Source organism: Anarrhichthys ocellatus, unplaced genomic scaffold (assembly GCF_004355925.1).
Source record: "Anarrhichthys ocellatus isolate YVR2014 unplaced genomic scaffold, GSC_Weel_1.0 scaffold1, whole genome shotgun sequence".
Classification (NCBI taxonomy): Eukaryota; Metazoa; Chordata; class Actinopteri; order Perciformes; family Anarhichadidae; genus Anarrhichthys; species Anarrhichthys ocellatus.
In genome coordinates, this window is record NW_022280031.1 from 11,375,467 (window position 1) to 11,393,093 (window position 17,627).

Sequence of the window (17,627 nt, forward strand, 5' to 3'; positions counted from 1 at the left end):
CACACACACACACACACACACACACACACACACACACACACACACACGCACACACAGCCTCATCTATATACACCTATAGCTGCTCTTTGTTTGAAATGGACATGTTCATCTATGACATTCATTTTATGTCATTTATTGTTTTGGAACTATTTCAGAATAGTTACACTATTTACTGCAGTATACAAATATTCACACATTTGGAGTATTTTATGTGCAATTCTGACCCCCACAAATTGTATGAAACTTAGAAAACAAACCAGAATGTAAACCGTAATACATTCTTGCCCAAACCTCCCTTATTGATTTTGGGCAAGATGTGCCTCAGATGACTCAGAAACTGTGCTCCCATGCTGCTGTGTGATAAATGACATGCACTCTGGCAGGTGTAGAATATGTCTGAATCTGGCCCAGAGTCTTTTACAGCAGAATGACACTGCACATACTGCACATCTAAGAGTCTGGGCTACTGCGATCCTAAGACCTTGTCCAGGTTTATCTCTAGGCTGAGGGGAAAATCTCAACCTTTTGTGTAGGTTAGCTAACTTGATGCAAGTCTCTTCTATTACGACTTCAGCTCATTCAGGCCTGGCTAATACCATGTGACGGTTTTACAAGCAGTTTTCACCGTAAAGCTTTCACACACTTCTAAACAAGTGCGGCAAAGTTTGAGAAAATGTGTTGGATCCAGTCAGACCCTCTCCTGGAAAGGGAAATGTCTCGTATCTATGGGGTGTCATGGATCATTCTTAAAAACCTTGTCTCTCATAATGGGAGGATGATTACTATCATTATTCAGTCGAGCTGCCTGAGCTGACAAGAAGTGGGAGGCACTGTGGGTTAGTCAAATAAGCAAGGAACATGATGCTATGTGAGTACAAGGTAATAAAGACCAATATACTGGAATATAAAGGAAGGGTTACAGGAATGCTGATTATATTGTCTCTGAATGCACATAGACATCTGAACACAGAGAATTAGTGATGTTGATAACCATGAAAATAGAAATACTGCATAAAGTTACAGTTACTATTCTGTAACTAAGCACAGCATTTAATTCCCATGAGGTATAAATGACAAATGTATCATTCATCTTCTTCCAGACAGGTACTTTTACCTGAATAATGTTAACATAACATATAGACAAAATAGAATATATATATATAATTCCTATAGCTGTGATACAATATACAGTGTGTAGAGTGATGCAATATCTACAGTAGCTGCACGTTTCACTCTTTCTCTTTCAGTTTTCCTACTTGATGGTATGGTCCCAGATCTTGACGGTCCAGTCTGAACTGCAAGAGATGAAAACCTTTGGGTGGAAGTGGTTCCACCTTATTGCCTCCACTGCCGTGCTGTGGGCATCATACGTCTCCAGGAACTGGCTTGAGTACGTTTTGGAGCACTAGAGAATAAAGGCATCAAGGCAAATATCAGTCTTGATTTGGGCCAAAGTTGATGGTATAAACACAGATTTGCCTTTAAAATACCATGTGATAGCGCACCAGTCCAGTATTAAATTAAATTAAAGTTTCTGTGGTAACACCGTTCCCACTCAGCTTAATCAAATCTTGATTGTAATCCAAACTGTTGTTAGTGTTTCTATATTGTGGTTAGTAAAAACAAATTGTGTGGGAATAAAAGAAAAAAGAGGCCTAACTAGACATCAGTATGACTCAACAAAGGTAGAAGTATTTGTGACTAGTAAACAGAAGGAAAACATTTTTTTTTTAACTTTTAACTTGAATTTGTGATCTACTTTTGTTTTCTGAGGAACTCTTAGAAGAACTAGATTAAAATATATATTTCTTGAGAATGCTTTATATATCTGAGCACATGATAAAAAGTGGATGGAAAAGTCTTGCTGTGACATCGCTGATTGGAGAAAGGCTTGAAGTCAAATATACTTGACCGTTTTAACCTAAAGAGAACAATATAACCTTCTCTGCTTCAATGTTGAATTGCCCTACACATTTACAGTTTGTTTGCAAATGACAGAATAGGGTTTACAAAAGCACCAAAACAGCAGCAGAGTTAGATTGCAGGGATACATTGACTGGACAATCTAAGATCAAACAGCTGGACAGCTTGTGGGGACAGATGTTGCTCTCCAAAGCACTGACAGCTTGATTGTTTCCTGCAGCGAGGTGAAAGATTCTTAATCTGGCCTCTCCCGGGGTTTCTGTGCCACTGAACCTTGAGGTGACAGACAGAACGTATTTTATCACACATACCGGCTGTGTGTCTGCTCATATGTCTGCAAGGAGGGTTAGGTATATGAAGTGATTTCTCAGGAGTGCAGCCATGGTGTGTCCCTATATACAGCCAGTAAGTATCTAAGCCACAGCCATCGTAGGAAGTAGACAAATCAGCCTGCTGCTTCACTTGTGACCTTAATTGTGTCTTGTAGCACAAAGCTACCAACATGCAATCAAAAAGGCTTTAAAAGTGTTTGATTACGATTAAGACTAATGAATAAGATAATCATGGATGTTATTGCATTTCAGATTGTCTAAGTCAGGAATTCAGGGATAATATTTGTCTGATATGAAAGGAAACTGATCAAATCTTGAATTAAATCTTGTTTAAGCATCTTCCCCCTCCTCTCCTCTCTCCCCGCATCTCTTCCATGGCTGGAGGTGAGGAAAGGAACCGAGGAGACACGATAGTATATTGAAAAGCACCCTATGTGTGTGTGTGTGTGTGTGTGTGTGTGTGTGTGTGTGTCGTCCTGGAAAAAACTTCTGTAGCCCCAACTACCACAGAAGCCGGTTTTAGGCCCCCCCCCCCCCTCCTTTCTTCTTCCCTCAAGCACTAGATTTAATTTTATAAACATCAGCCGATATCAATGATGTGTGCATTAGTCACTGAGCTGTTTTGAATTGAATGAGGACACGGTGGGAAACCGGAAAACGATTGAGACTTTTATGAGTGTCTTTCTGCCGATGGTAACAAGAAGATGAGGAAGAAAAGCATAGAGGAGGTGGGAGGCCAGCCAAAAACTAGCAGCTGCCTGATGTGGACAGAGAGAGCCTCTGCTTAAGGAGGCTCATTAAACGCTTGATGTCAAGCCTGCCGGGCTCCCAACGCACCACATGGACACACACACACACACACACACACACACACACACACACACACACACACTTAATAGGAACTTCCTAGCATGTGCACCCTCTGGAGTGCAAGCCCAGCACGATATCTATAAGTGCACCTCAAACAAAATGAGCTTCCGTTTTTCAGGGCAGACAGTGTGAAGACCCAAGATGATCCTAATGTCATTTAGGGGTGGTGTAGAAAGAAAACACATTTTAGGGATAAGGCTTTGCTGCACAACATCAGCAGAATTTTTTAATGACTTTTCAAAAGTAAATAAGTTAACTAAAGTTAACTTCGAAAAACATTTTCTTTGGTTCTGTATGTATACATAGTGCTTTGTGGTTAAAACTGGCAAAAGATAAATATTATATATATAAATATTATATATAAGATATTATAAATTATACCATGATTCTTACAAATCATCTTTTGGTCACATGAGATACATAATACGGTTTATTCCCACAGTAGTATATTGAGCGATAGTAAACATATTGGGCATGTAGTGCAAAGTATGTGATTCCGGATGCAGCCTAGGATTTAAAAGCAGCTTAAAGGTACATTAGGTCAGGGCTAGAGAAAAGTGTCGCCTGTCAAAAGGGCCCAGTAGATTTATTACTGACCCTGTTTAAATAGTTGTTTTATCGCCTTTAAATTGGCCCTCGGGATAAAAGGTAGCTGGGTGGAGGGAATTTAAGCTGATAAGAAGGGTGGCAGTGGTCGGGAGGTATGGGTCATCATGGTCGATGCATAAGTAAGAGACAGAGTGAGCCATCGGCAAGCTTGTACAGCCTGTAAGGCCCAGGTGAATTCGATTAGCTGACGACCCTCCCATGCCAATTGCCTGCTGAGGTTGGCCATTTTTTTTTTTTTTAACCATATTTTGACAGGAATACTGAGCTTCCATCGGGATGTTCGCCCAACTTAAAATATTATCTCTATTCAAGGCTTGTTCTGTCTGTCCTCTTTCGTCTAGTTCCTTTGTCAGTGGTCATTCACATGCACTCTGGGTGGCTCCACTGTTGCTCCACTGCATAATTGATACACTGCCATCTAGTATTGCTGTTTATCTGAAACTGGTTCTGCGTTAAAGCGAAACTAAAAACTAAAACATCAAGTTATACTCAGCATAATAGTTGTAGAATACTACCAAATAGCTACATGTTGACGCTGAAGCTTCAAACAGAGGGAAAGAGGAGGACAGCTAATTAAGACACCTGTGTTCAATTGACTGAAACATCTTTTCATTGAATGTACATCACCTGCTAAAATATTAATACATCCGTATCAGTACGGGATTATCTCAAGCAAATGTCAAGTCTCTACTGAAATGATCTAATATCCGTGATTACCTGTGTGTTTATAAATCAATCTAAAATTTATTAGAATAATACAAAGTATTACACTGAATGAAAGTTTAAAGTATGTCAATGAAGTGAATCACACGCTACCTTATAAATTCATGTTCTTTAAAAACTATTTTGCCATTTTATAGGGTCCTGTTTTACACACACATACTGTATTGTCATGTATTTATAGATGATTGTCCCGTATTTTGTATCTTTGTATATCATTGTATATTTTGTATTTTGTGTTTTGTATCATAGATTTGTCAATTATCGTTACTGCCAATGTTCTGTATCTTGATGTTACTGTATCACAAGTTATGCTATGCTTCCCGTCCCTTAAGTGAGTCACGTCGCCAACATGCTTAATGTAATTTTCGAAGTCATGGATACATACCTTGTGTATTTTACCCTCCTCGGTGCCAACAAGGTAGAGATAGTCGATCTGTTTGTGGAAGTCAAACGCTGTACCGCAGGCTGTGGACAGGAGGCATCAAGCACTTAAATTAGACACGCACTGTTACAGACAGGTGCACCAGACTCAGTCAAATCTGATCTGATGTCAGGTGACATTTATTGTGTAAGCACTTTGCATGAGTAATAGCTGTTAAAATTGTATTGTAATTGCATACATTCTTACATACGTTCACAAATTGACATTGTGGGTAATGGAGACCTTACCGATGCCAGGCTGCTGTGCACCTCCTGGCCCCTCAGAGACGGCTCCATTTAGTCTGATAATGTCTGTGAAGACCAGCTCATTCTGCAAGCATGCAAACACACCGTGACACAGTAATATATATACTGTACACATATTCAAATGAAAACAAACATAAACTATGGCAAATGTGAACAATCACACAGGCAGACTTGTACAGAGTGGACACAAAACACATGTAATTAGCCTCTCAAAAGTTTCATTATATTTAAATTATACTGAGATAACGGAAGAGAAAATGACCTTAGTTACAGAGAGGATGAATAAATATAATGCCTCAGCTAACCTTGACGAGTGTCCAGGACACAACTCGGCCATCAGATGACACGGAATAGAAATTGTGGTTATTGTCCATGTCGTCTTTCTGCCAGCGCACCTGAATTAAAATAAATAAATAAATAAATCTATTGAAAACAGAAGAAAATAGTTGAAATTCTCAAACCTAACATGAAATTCTCTGTCAGGTTAGGGTATCGTAACTCGTCATGGCTGCATGTCTGGTGTTTGAGAATGTATTAGTCCGCTTACACTTCCAACTAACTGATTTAGGATAGCTCTCAAAAACTAAATACACACTCTGAACTCCCATCACCTCTACCTTTGCCCCCTCCTCTCACCTGCCAGACTGGGTCCGTGTGCTTGCCAGTCTTAGCTGTACTCTTATACACAGGCTCCAATCCCTTCTCTTTCAAGCTGTAGACAGCCACACAGCCGTCATAGAAGCCTACCGCCACCAGGTGGGGATACTGCTCGTGGATGTCGAGGCACAGGACGCCAGAGTCTGTGGGGTAGATGTACTCCGGGAAGGTAGAGCTCTTCAATGAGTAGTGCACAAGCATCCCACGCCCCTGCTTACTGAAGTCGTCTGGACAGCAGAGGGCGAGAGGAGAGGGGACGGGAGGAAAGGTCAGGTCAAATATCTCAGAATAGAAATGCTAACATAACTTATCACTTGAGAATTCTCATTAACTACTTACACGATCCCATTCCCACGGCAAAAAGGTCCTGATATTTCTTATTCCTGTTGAGGACAGGCGCACCAATTAGTCATCTGCCCTTCTTGTAACAGCAGGAGAGATGTACAAACCTTGAAATGCAAACACTGATAATTGAGGTATACAATCAATGACGTCTTTAAAAATCTAGACAGGAGGGCAGTCACGATTACAAATTCCCCCAAAGAATAATAATGACCATCATTCTAAGTGAACGTTAACAGAGTTGTTCAGCAAACCTACCAGCAGAGGGCAGTGACAGACAGTCCTTTGGCTTTGTCATATTGAAACTTCCACAAGGGGAGAAGAGTGCCCTCCTGGCCCCTGAACGCATCAGATGCGTCCTCAAAGTATTTGAAATCTGAAAGGGCATGAAAGGCGAGCAGGGAGAAGAGCATCTGGAGCAACTTCAGATTGTAGTTCATCATTGTGTGTCACCTGACAGATGTACTTGAACATACCTTGTGCTATGTCATCAAAAATATTCTGATGGACCATTCGTTCCAAGATCTTAGCCGACTTTTTCACTTTGGTGATGTCATCGCTCTGTAACAGAAACATAGACTTTGCCGATATTACATTACTGTGGCCAGCGTGACGTATCTTGATGTTACTGTAAATTATGCTTTGACCGTCTAAATGAGTCAGCATTGTAATCAGATGTAACTGTGCTACGATGTTAGATACATGTTAAAATTAGGAAAGGGTGAGCACTCTATTTACCTGAGTTTCCATCAGCATCGGTTTCTTCTTGCTTTTGTCAGTATCCTTCTTTGAAGCCGCAGCTTTCTGCTTTTCTTTATTTTTTTCTTGTTTCTGCAGCTCCTCCACATAGGCATCGTAGATCTCCCACTGCAGAGAGAATAGAGTCATTACAGGCGGCCCATGTGAGCGCAAATGTTCACTGATGCTCGCCAGTGCGACAACAAGCCTGGCCTAAACATCTCTTTTTAAACAAGTCGGGGAATTCAGTACCTGATTAGCAGTGGCAGCAAAGATGCTGCGTGGAGGAGGTTCAGTCTGGCAGCTTCTTTCCTACAGGAACATTTTAAAAAAGGCATTCAGCTATGATTATTTTATTATACATCAATATTGTGTTTTTCATACCCTCCAATATTCAAACTTTCCTCTGTGAAATGTTAGATATCCCAACTATACTGTGTAAAAGATGCGTGTTGAGATTCTCCTCCCTACCCTCAGTGGGTTATTGAGGGTCTGGGAGGCCCTCTCACTGAAGTTGAACTGGTTAGTAGCTTTTGGCTCCATGTCTGCTTTGGAGGCAGCACTGTCTGGTCTGTCCTCTTCTCCCGCTTCATCCACTTCTACAAGTGTGCCCTGTGGAAATCCAACAGGGGAAAGAGTTGTAGCTCAAGTTATACTCTTGGTTAAAATAAAAATAATAATAAGACCAGTGCTCTGACCAGGGTGTCCGGTTTCTCCTCATCGGGTTCTGTTCCAGTGTCGACCGTTGCAGTCTCTGGACAGATTAGAAACATGAAATCATGATTTGACTGTCAAGAAAACAAACACCTTACTCTTTTCTGTATAAACTCTGAGCCTTGTCTTCAATTTTATGACTCATGTTTAAAGGGACACCTTGTGGCACCAATCACGTACTACACCAGGGAGGAAAACATCACCACATACCACAAAACACTATGCAACACAGAGTGCAGTTGTTATGGAAGAGAATAGTATGTTAGCCTTTGAATGTCTAACAAAGAGTAACTGTGATTTGTAAACACAGAATGCAGCATGTTTCAGTAGCTACCCTTGGGGAGATCCCCCTTGGCCCTCAGTCTACGAGCCTCATCAGAATCTTGATGCACGAGGCTGCCCTCCAACACGAAGAGAACAGCCATCTGATCCACAACACCGATGGGCTTGTAGGCACGTTCCTGGGAAACACAATGAGCAATGATGTGAGGAACAGCGAGCAGAGGAAACCTGTTAGTTTAGCTTGTTTGTGATATTACAGCGATGCATCTATAGCGAGTGTGGTAAAGTAATGCGCCTGGATATAGCTTTGTTACCTTGAAGCTGTAGTGGACAATATTTTGTGGAGCGTGTGGGTTGTTTGTAGTCAGGATCCTTGTGATTTCCTCATTCAGCTCCTAATGATAACAGTATAGATAAAGCAGAGCACATAGCAGCGCAGGGTACGCATGCCTGACTCATTTGGCCAAGGTTGCAAAAATAATGTTTAAAAGATGATGATGAATTACTCTAGTTGGGGGAAAAAAAGAGAATTAAGCAACAGCAGCAGAGTCTGAGCCAATTCCCCCAACACAGCCTGTCATAAACCTGAGCAATGAAGATGTCTTACAGTCTCAGTGAGCTCCAGTTGATCTGGGGGCTTAATGAGTCCTTTCCCATGAGACCAGTCGTCCGTTATCCCATCACCGTTATCCACAGCTCCCTCTTCCTCATCCTGGAATGGTAAACAAGTAACGTCAAGCTGCAACATGTGTTTCTCGTTGTTCTAACTATTGCAGCCAAATGCCCAAAACTCTGAACTTTCAGGCATTTCTGGGATTTGGTCCCATGTTTGTGTGATTTGGAAGTGCACACACCTTTTTCTTAGCTGCAGCTTTGGTTGGCTTTGCACCAGGTAAAGCTGCCTTCTGCGCAGGTACGCCCTGTGCGCAAAAACAAATGAAAAACGCTGCTAAATCAGCGTCAGGTTAGTGATTGATGACGCTAGCTAAACAAAGTTGTCATTTACCTTTTTCATCGTCGCTGCAGCGTTACTGATAGACATTGAGAGAAGAGTCCGTTTTAATGTCTTCCCCGCAATCTAGCTCTGTCAAAATACAGTACAACAACACAAAGTAAAAAAAGAAAGCTTACATAGTTAACGTTAGCTGTAAACAACACGAGACTAGCTTTGCAACAGCCTGCTGCTGTATACAGGTTACCAAGACAACCAGCAGTCTCGGCCTGTCAGTCATTAATGAGGGCAAATATCCTAAATCAATCCAGGAAAAAAGAAGGTAAGGGTCCTAATATAATCCAGAAAAAGAGGACGAATATGTTAATATAATCCAGAAAAAGAGGACGAATATGTTAATATAATCCAGAAAACAAGAAGGCAAATATCCTAAAATAATCCAGAAAAAGAGCAAAAATCCTAATATAATTCAGGAAAAAAGAGCAAAAATCCTAATATAATTCAGGAAAAAGAGGGCAAAGATCCTAATACAATCCAAAAAAATCCGTTTTTCCAAATTGTAAATTGTTGCACTGATATTTTAATTGTATCAACCGATTAGAGCATTTTATACGCTTTGAAAGCCACACACCTACGTTTTTAACTTTTGAAACAGCGTTTTGTTCCATAGGGGTGCTGTTTGTACATTTTTGAGACCACAATACGTTAAGATTGAAACAAATAAATGTTTCTATTATGTTGTATGATATCATACTGCAGTGTAGACTAAAAGGGTGGCTATATTTCCCTGAAATGAAACACACATGTGCAATGCCACAAACATATCGGTACGTTAAGGTAATCAATAAACAGTATTATATTAATATAGATTACTACAAATGTTTTTATTAGTAAAACATTTAAATTCACCGTCAATGCACGGAATTACTCCCCTACGCATTTCAGTGCGATCTCCTCTGTGATTGGTCGGACTCCTTATTAATATTCTATAGACCCGGAAGTGGGGCGGTGCTGCTGTTTTGCTGTCGAGTCACCTCTGTCAGGATGGAGGAAAACGAACTGCTATCATGCTGAAAAACGAAGGCTCCCGACAAACCGAGCATCATCTACCGGGATAGTGAGACTCAAGTCACCGCTTATCTTTGACTATTGCACCGTTTCTATGTTAAAAATTATGGAAGAAATCGACCGGTTCCAAGTGCCCCCAGTCAACGGAGAGACTCAGCCTTTGGTGAGAGAGCAATGACAAAAACAACATTTATTTTTTTGCAAATAATTCTATTGAATGCAACATTTTAGTGTCGCTCGTGGGTTTATATTGACAGCTGTGTGACATATAATCTGCGTGTGTGAGCTAACCGATAGCAATGTACAGCTTTGGCACAAACTGAGCCTTTGGGATGGGTGTAGATTGATCTTCTATAGATGAAAGGATAACGTCATCTCTCTTTATCCAGAGAGTGATTACATAAATAATACATATAAGGATTAAATAATAGACAAGCATTCACTTTACTGTATCCTAGTAGTTAAACCACGCATTTGACTAAAATCATGTTGTTGTTGTTTCAAATCTACGTATCAATAGACGACATAGCCTACTGTTTTTTTTTTTTTTTTAATTTTTTTAAATTTTTTTATTACATTTCGTCTTTTGGTGACGTGTTATTTGGGGTCGGGATGGCTGTAGGTGCTGTGAGCCCAAATGATCGCGTGAACAGGAGCTCCGTCCACACCGATACTGCAGACTGCAACCCTTCAGGATGGCTAGCCCGAGCAGGCCCATAGTAAGAGGATATAGTCTCTCCTTCCATGCTTTCTTATTGGACACAGACCTGCCAGTACAATTTACAACAGATGCACTTCAAACAGTAGCCAGTCATGACATTAATGTGTTCTGTGCTTAGTTCTCTATCGTGCTGTTCATCACACAAGGGGTCTATTTCTCCAGGTTTGAATGCAAGGCCCAGCCTGCACACCGGACAACATCTGAAATGATAAATAATGGCCACCAATAACTTACTGAACCACTGCTCTAATTCCCTACTTTTCATTTTGAGTTGAGCTTAATATTACCATGTGCCAGCCTTATTCTGCATACTTCAAACAAAGCAGTCTCAAACAGCTGTCCCCTTTTTTTTTTTTTTTTTTTTTTTTTTTTTTACTTTGTAAGTGTTTGCCTTCGGGTTTCAGGCAAATGCAGAGCTCCAAGTTCTACTGTTCATTATAGTACCCGTGCTTCCCCAGCCCTCCTACCCCTGAGGCTAAACTCCAGCAGAAATCACAGAGGAGCATACTTTCTCTGGTACAGAAAGTCTCCTTTTTGCCTCTCCTTTATGACGATTTGATTAGTCTGCTCTCATGTTTCATCCAGTGAGATTTCTGTGGAATTCAATCCAATATCAGAGATACTTGGATTGTGGCTGCGGTGTGTCTGTTACAAATGGTATCGTTCATTCCTTATCATGCAATTACTTATTATCCTCCTAAATGTTACACCTGCTATCTGGCAGTCCCAGCCTCTGAAACACACTTTCCATTCAAACCATGTCTGATTGTGTCAGAATCACAGTTTGCTGCGGCACAAATGGATGTGTATTATAATGCTAATAACTTCATTGTGATTGCTAAAAAAAAAATGCATGAATACACCTGGCACCTGCCTCCTTGTTGAGAATAGATTCCCCTCAAATACAACAGCTTTTTATAGACAATGGAGTAGAGGCGCATTGCTGGCTCTTTTGTGGTGAACGATCACATACAGGTGCTCTTTGGATCCCTCAGGTGTGCTGCGCTTATTCCATCTTGTGACGAGCTCAATGCATCGGTGGAAAATGGTCATTAATAAATGCAAAGCCCCCTTGGAAACTGATCCAAGCCACACTGTAGGGTTTGTGCAAAATACATTTTCTACATGGCAATATGTATTTAAAAGGACCCTGCTAACAGTGACCCTGAAATACATATTCCCATGTAAAATAAAGACATTTTGAGACCATATTCCACCCATGAAATCAGCCCTTCTTATGATGGAAGAATCTTTTTTTATAGAATTTTGAGTGATTGTCTATTATCTTCTGTTTCACGCATTAGATTGTGAATGTTAACTTGTAGATAATTTTTAATCTGCACTAAATTTAAGTGATTTTTCTGAATGAAACGTGGTCTCTCAAAGAAACGACCCTTTTCCCAAACCGGCCCATCATTAAGCACAAGGACATTTGAGAGTGATCACTGTCGCCTGAATCTAATTATGAGACATTATCATAAGGATAACACGCAACTGTTTTAATGGTCACCTGATCTATCAGCCGACACTGCTATTGGCCAGTGGGAGGCCGGGGTGTGTAATCCCACCAATGGCTCGGTGTCTGTGCTGTGTCAGCGGCCTTGTGGCTCTTCATCATCGGAGGCAGTAAAGGAGTCTGAGGACATGCTGATGAAACGGATACACTAAGAGGGCGTCTCATTTATATGTGTGTGTGTGTGTGTGTACACATGTTCTCTTGAGTGTGTGTGTGTGTGTGTGTGTGTGTGTGTGTGTGTGTGTGTGACCATGAGTGAGTGCAGGTGTATTTGAATGCATGTTGAAGGTCAGGGCCAGTGGCCCTGTTTGATTTTTACATACATCAAAATCAATGTGTCACTCCGTCTGTCACAGGCCAGCTCGCAAATCATTGGTGAGTTACTGTCGGGGAACTATAGGCTATAAATACACGTTTTAAATGGCCCATCTTGCTTTGGCTTCAGCTAACTGCTGTGACTGACATAAGGAGTTATTTTGTAAATTTGTGAACCTTCTGGTAGCATTTCTTAAAGCCAAACTCTGTAGTGCTATAGTGTGAGCTGGTCTATTTTAAGATGAACTCTATCTTGTTTATTATGGGCTTCCCGCTACAGTTGCTATAAGTAATTTACTCGTCTTATGTTCAAGATGAGGCGGTGAATTCTGTCCCGTTCGTCTTAGTACCGAGTCCCTTTCATTATTAACTGCCAGCCCTGCTGGAATATCTCAAAGGGATTTACTTGACAGACAATATGACCCTACCTCATCACAGTATCTGTCCGAGGTGGAAGGGAAGTGTGAAAAAAACAAGAGTGGAAATAATAAATCCTGTGGGTAAGCCTCAATGATCCAAGGGAAGGGCCTGTCGCAGGACAGAAGGAGCTCGTGTTTGTGCTTGTTACTGTGGGAATGCCTCATCTGTGTGCTGTGTGCTTTCATCGCTCCATACTCGTCACTGTTGCAGCTCTCATTAATTATTCCAGTTAAATGGATGATGCTCCCTTGCCAGATGAGACTACTGAACGCATTTAAGGTGTATTTGGCCGCAGTGCACTTGCTCTTGTAGAGAAATGGAAGGAGGTTACTCTTCTATCACATTAAGAGATGGATTAGTCTGGATGGCTGCTGAGAAAACATTTAAAAGATACAATATCATCCTTTTGCTCTGATGACAATGGTGTCATTTTGTGCTTTAGTTCATTTAGTTTGCTCGTGCGTTAACTAGACATCACTTGTGTCTAAGCGTGTTGTGTTTTGTTGTTTTACCGTTTTTTTTATGTTCTTGACGGCTTGTTTTTTAAATGCGTTACATGAAAATTGATATTCTCACTGTCCCCAGCTAAATACTCATGCATGTTTTATCAGGCCCTGTGGGATTGAATAAGCTCTACTGGTCTCATGGAATTGGCCTAAATTCATATAGTACAGATATATACTATTATTATAGTATACTGTATATCTGTGTCTAGACCTATATATTTAGAAATCCCATCAATCCCCTTGCATCTTTAAAGACACTCTAGTTTTTAATGAAGAACAGTAGCGTAATGTATGTAAGTATAAAGCAGTGATCTGAGCCGATATGAATTTTTCAACTTTAACTGTAAAATAATCAAATAAAAAGTTTCCTCTCCAGGTATTTAACTGCTTGAGGGATAGTTTAAACATAGCAGCCATTTCTCTGGAGAGAATACAGAGTTACTAAAGGCCCAAATGTCTGGTAGTCCACGTGGAGACCCTCAGAGGTCTACAAGGGGGGGACTGTAGGACCAACATAATGTGGAGCTCTGTCAGCTCCCCTCTCTCAATCTGGGGAAGCCGTGGCTGCAACAGCAACCCCCTCTGTTCTCTCACGGCCTCCTCCCTATGTCATCGCTGCTCAACACATAAAAGAGACGGAGCCAAGCACATAGCCAGAACACTCGAGCCTATTGATGTAGAAAAGCAGGCAGCTATAGTAGCACATATAGGCTCGGGGAATATCGCCAGGGTACTGGACACAAGCAGGTTCTGTAAATAAATATTAAAAAAGAGCTGATTCTCTGTGCTGTGTGGGCCTGGTGATAAATCAGCTAGTGGCTCTCGGAGTTGATTGTGCCCTCAGGACTGTGTTCAATTTCAGCTGCCCAGTGGAAGTATAACACAAGTCGATTTTGAATTGTATTACCAGAAACAACTTGTTTAGTTTAATCCCTGTCAGCCACTGAATTAGCAAACATCTATGACGAGACGATAACATATGAAGTTAGTTCTTAGTGTTGTTGTTTAGGTGTATCAAAGCTGACATACTCTGTACTGCGCCTTTTTTATTTTTTTTTTTACATTTTTATTTTTATTTCTAGGACCCAGCAGCGTCCTCCACCTCAGAGGCAGACGCTGACACCAAGGGAGAGAGTGTGACCATGAACTACAAGCCCTCACCACTGCAAGTCCAAATAGGTATCACAAGAAAACACATCGCAAATCAATGCACAACTTCCCGCTTAATAATCGAGGTTTAACAGTGAGCAGAAAGAAAGTCCTTGCAGAATGGAAATAACTCAACACATGAACAAAATATTTGCTCTGGGCTACAGCAAGTATGCAGATTTGTGTTAAGGCATAAAAGGTCAAATTAAGCCCAAACATGAGTTTGAATCCAGTACCATAAGATATTCACAGAGAGTACTCTCTGTTAGTGGAATTATATTCCGCAGCATTGCAACACTGTGAAAGCCTTCGTCACACTTATTTATTTGGTCCTAAGGGCTCTGTTCCAAACAAACTCCCTAGTCAATATCTACAAAATGTTCAGTTTGTCAAAGGATAATAAAACGTATTTCAATTTAATAAAGGTGTTACTTGTGCTGGTTGTAGAGGCTGTATACTGTGTAGCAGTTGTACAGCAGATAATATGACTAAAAGTCTGTTTTTGTTCTGAACATATTTGATTGCTTTCTGCAACAAACAAAATCATATAAATCGACATCTGACGCTCATGAAGGTGAGCTTTATTGATGCATTTACTGATGACCTCACACCCTGTGGTTGCCCAGAGAAACAGAGGGACCTTGCCAGGAAGGGATCAGTGAAGAATGGCACCGTGGGGAGTCCTGTCAATCAACAGCCCAAGAAGAATGCCAGGACAAGGTAACGGCTTCCACTGCCTCCTTGTTCCCTGTTGTGTTGACCACCTCGACCACAAATGTTACACTTTGCAGCAATTAGCATCTCAACATGTTTTTTTTGCCTGCTGGGGACGCCGTCAGACTTCCTAACGTTACAACAAAATGCTCAACACAGCTTTTTTGTGGTGTGAATGGTGATAATCGAGTCGGAGCGCTCAGCATTAACCCAGTGCAACCAACAACACTGACAACTGGCTCATCTGTCTAATCCCACTGGTGGATTAGTGGAAATATAAGAAAGGCTACCGACTGGTCTGGGAAAGATAATCTAGAAACAGTCTGAAGGCTACAGATTAGCCCCAGTTTGTGTTTCTTCGTGGCCTGTAAGAAGAGCACCACGTTTGTGTTGCATTTTCAAGTCTTCTGTGTTGTGTCTGCGCTCATCTTCAGGTTGGTGGTGCCAAACAAAGGCTACTCCTCTTTAGACCAGAGCCCGGATGAGAAGCCCCTGGTAGCACTGGACACTGACAGGTATGTATATCACGTAGTACATGTTCTCACACATTTAGAAGAACAAACGTTTCAGGCCGACTTAAAGGGAGCGAACGGGATATATTTGCTAACTTTGCGGTTTTTTTGTCGGTCTGACTCTGCCGCCGGATTGCGCATTAATCCATAGAGCAACTTGAGAGAGTTCTTAACAGAAGGGATCCTAAAAAAAGGGGACAAAGCCTCTCCCGGGGCATGGGATTAGAGGATAGCAGGGTGAGGATTTGGGCAGGGAAAAGCGGCTCAGTGGGAGTGCTCGCTTCCCCCCCCCCCTTGTACCAGCAGCATCTGCGTTTGACACATATGAGTCCCACCCTTTGTGCCCTCCTCTGTATGCTGCTGCACGAGGGAAACTCTCATGTGAAATGAGAACTCTGGAAGCCCACCGAGCTTACATCATGTATTGCTTCATACACGCCCTCTGACAAGCTTTCTGACTCACAGCAACACAGGACACCAGTTTGTTTATTGTCCACATTTTAGACTCGCGTGCAGAGCCTCTTGGACAATGTCGTTCTGTTCGTTGTTTACAAGGCAGTTTGAAAGGCAGATTATTCATTTGGAGGAAAAAGCCTGTTTGGTGCATTAGCCCGATATTACTATTTATTTTTTTAAATGTTGTTATTCTCCTGTTTGTTGTTCATTCAGCCTCACTGGAAAAAAAGCCAATAATTTAGGAATCAAGAGACTGCAGCAGATTATCACTGTTAACTGATATTATATATCTATAATCTATAAAAAACCCTGATCATGTACAGACTAAATAACCTTCAATAACCCCAATAGTGAATCGAATTCTACAGCAGAAAGTCTGCATCACAAACTGGAACCACAGAGTTGAAAGACGTGGGCATTTAGCAGGCAGGAAGCGTTGCATCATGGGAAACGTAGGATCCAGCATTTATTTTTTATGGATTGACTCACACTGTGAATAACAGTCAGGATATCTCAACCTCTGCTGCTTCGATTTAACCGTTCTTTAAAAGTCTGATTCTCCGGAGTCTCCCAGCAACATTGAATTGTTAGACTTCTACTTTAAACATTCAGACATCGTGTCTCACTGTTACCTTTTTTGAGACGCGTCTGTCTTAACTGCTGATGTTGCCTGTCTTTCAGTGATGATGACTTCGACATGTCCAGATACTCCTCATCAGGATACTCCTCAGCCGAGGTGAGATGTCTGAGGGACCAGGTATCTATACACGCATTATACTGTTTCACAGCGTCATTTGGTGAATCCACAAACATCACCACCTTGATCACCCAGTTCCATTGTCACTCCACTCACACCAGGTATATGTGCACCCGTCTGAAATACACCTTTGCTGGCTCCTCCGAGGACTCATAGTCACAGTCATCCGTAAAGACTTTTCCATAGTTCTCATTCAAATTCCTTTTCATTTCTCCCGCTTAGAGTAGAATCTTTTTTGTTGTTGTGCTTCTTGCCTTTCCCCGTTGCCACCTGTGACCTGCCTGCACAATGATCTTTCTGCCTTCTGTTTCTGTAAAATGTAATTATAATGAGATTTTTTTGAATCAACATAGGAACTAGTTTAACTAACGAGGTCGTTCCGAGCTGAAGGATTTGTCCACACTGTCCTGAAGCTCAGCTGATACTGTGTCTCCTCTCTTCTTCCTTGTGCAGCAGATCAACCAGGACTTGAACATCCAGCTCCTGAAGGATGGGTACCGGCTCGATGAGATCCCGGATGACGAGGACCTGGATCTGATCCCCCCAAAAGCGGTCAACCCCACCTGCATGTGCTGCCAGGCTGCTCCCTCCACAGCCTGTCAAATCCAATAGTCCGATCCCCCCCCCCCCCCCCCCCCCCCCCCCCCCACCCCCCCCCCCCCCC

At 41.6% G+C, this 17,627-nt stretch overlaps 2 protein-coding genes across 4 annotated transcripts in view; one reads left to right on the forward strand and one right to left on the reverse strand.

Annotated features, from left to right (window-relative positions):
- dnai1.2 (dynein, axonemal, intermediate chain 1, paralog 2) overlaps positions 1 to 9,063 on the reverse strand; it is a 17,365-nt gene extending 8,302 nt beyond the window's left edge. Inside the window, exons 1-17 of the mRNA XM_031870132.1 lie at positions 8,884 to 9,063; positions 8,732 to 8,797; positions 8,485 to 8,589; positions 8,192 to 8,272; positions 7,930 to 8,056; positions 7,580 to 7,635; positions 7,353 to 7,493; positions 7,134 to 7,193; positions 6,882 to 7,010; positions 6,620 to 6,704; positions 6,402 to 6,519; positions 6,141 to 6,184; positions 5,781 to 6,028; positions 5,450 to 5,539; positions 5,127 to 5,208; positions 4,843 to 4,922; positions 1,257 to 1,405 (exon numbers count right to left, since the gene is read on the reverse strand). Of these exons, the coding sequence (XP_031725992.1) occupies positions 1,257 to 1,405; positions 4,843 to 4,922; positions 5,127 to 5,208; positions 5,450 to 5,539; positions 5,781 to 6,028; positions 6,141 to 6,184; positions 6,402 to 6,519; positions 6,620 to 6,704; positions 6,882 to 7,010; positions 7,134 to 7,193; positions 7,353 to 7,493; positions 7,580 to 7,635; positions 7,930 to 8,056; positions 8,192 to 8,272; positions 8,485 to 8,589; positions 8,732 to 8,797; positions 8,884 to 8,919 (1,697 nt within the window). The 5' untranslated portion in view covers positions 8,920 to 9,063. The remainder of the gene's footprint in view (positions 1 to 1,256; positions 1,406 to 4,842; positions 4,923 to 5,126; positions 5,209 to 5,449; positions 5,540 to 5,780; positions 6,029 to 6,140; positions 6,185 to 6,401; positions 6,520 to 6,619; positions 6,705 to 6,881; positions 7,011 to 7,133; positions 7,194 to 7,352; positions 7,494 to 7,579; positions 7,636 to 7,929; positions 8,057 to 8,191; positions 8,273 to 8,484; positions 8,590 to 8,731; positions 8,798 to 8,883) is intronic.
- Positions 9,064 to 9,829: 766 nt separating this feature from the next.
- Positions 9,830 to 17,582, forward strand: fam219aa (family with sequence similarity 219 member Aa). Of its 3 annotated transcripts, XM_031855217.1 has the most exons (7): positions 9,830 to 10,060; positions 10,520 to 10,616; positions 14,458 to 14,554; positions 15,151 to 15,244; positions 15,673 to 15,753; positions 16,888 to 16,963; positions 17,417 to 17,582. In XM_031855217.1, exons 2-7 carry the CDS (start codon positions 10,593 to 10,595, stop codon positions 17,573 to 17,575), a joined length of 531 nt encoding a protein of 176 aa, XP_031711077.1. In that variant the 5' UTR covers positions 9,830 to 10,060; positions 10,520 to 10,592; the 3' UTR covers positions 17,576 to 17,582. The 3 variants fall into 3 exon arrangements, with proteins under 3 accessions (XP_031711077.1, XP_031711062.1, XP_031711071.1); XM_031855202.1 differs by lacking the exon at positions 10,520 to 10,616; XM_031855211.1 differs by lacking the exon at positions 10,520 to 10,616 and having other exon boundaries at positions 16,888 to 16,942.
- Positions 17,583 to 17,627: the final 45 nt, after the last annotated feature.

What these genes read in the sequence shown, in the direction of transcription:
- fam219aa (XM_031855202.1), top strand. Translation starts at nt 9,992, where the DNA reads ATGTTAAAAATTATGGAAGAAATCGACCGGTTCCAAGTGCCCCCAGTC. An exon ending in ACCACTGCAAGTCCAAATAG is followed by an intron (nt 14,555 to 15,150) that starts GTATCACAAGAA and finishes GTGGTTGCCCAG; the next exon opens with AGAAACAGAGGGACCTTGCC. An exon ending in AAGAAGAATGCCAGGACAAG is followed by an intron (nt 15,245 to 15,672) that starts GTAACGGCTTCC and finishes GCTCATCTTCAG; the next exon opens with GTTGGTGGTGCCAAACAAAG.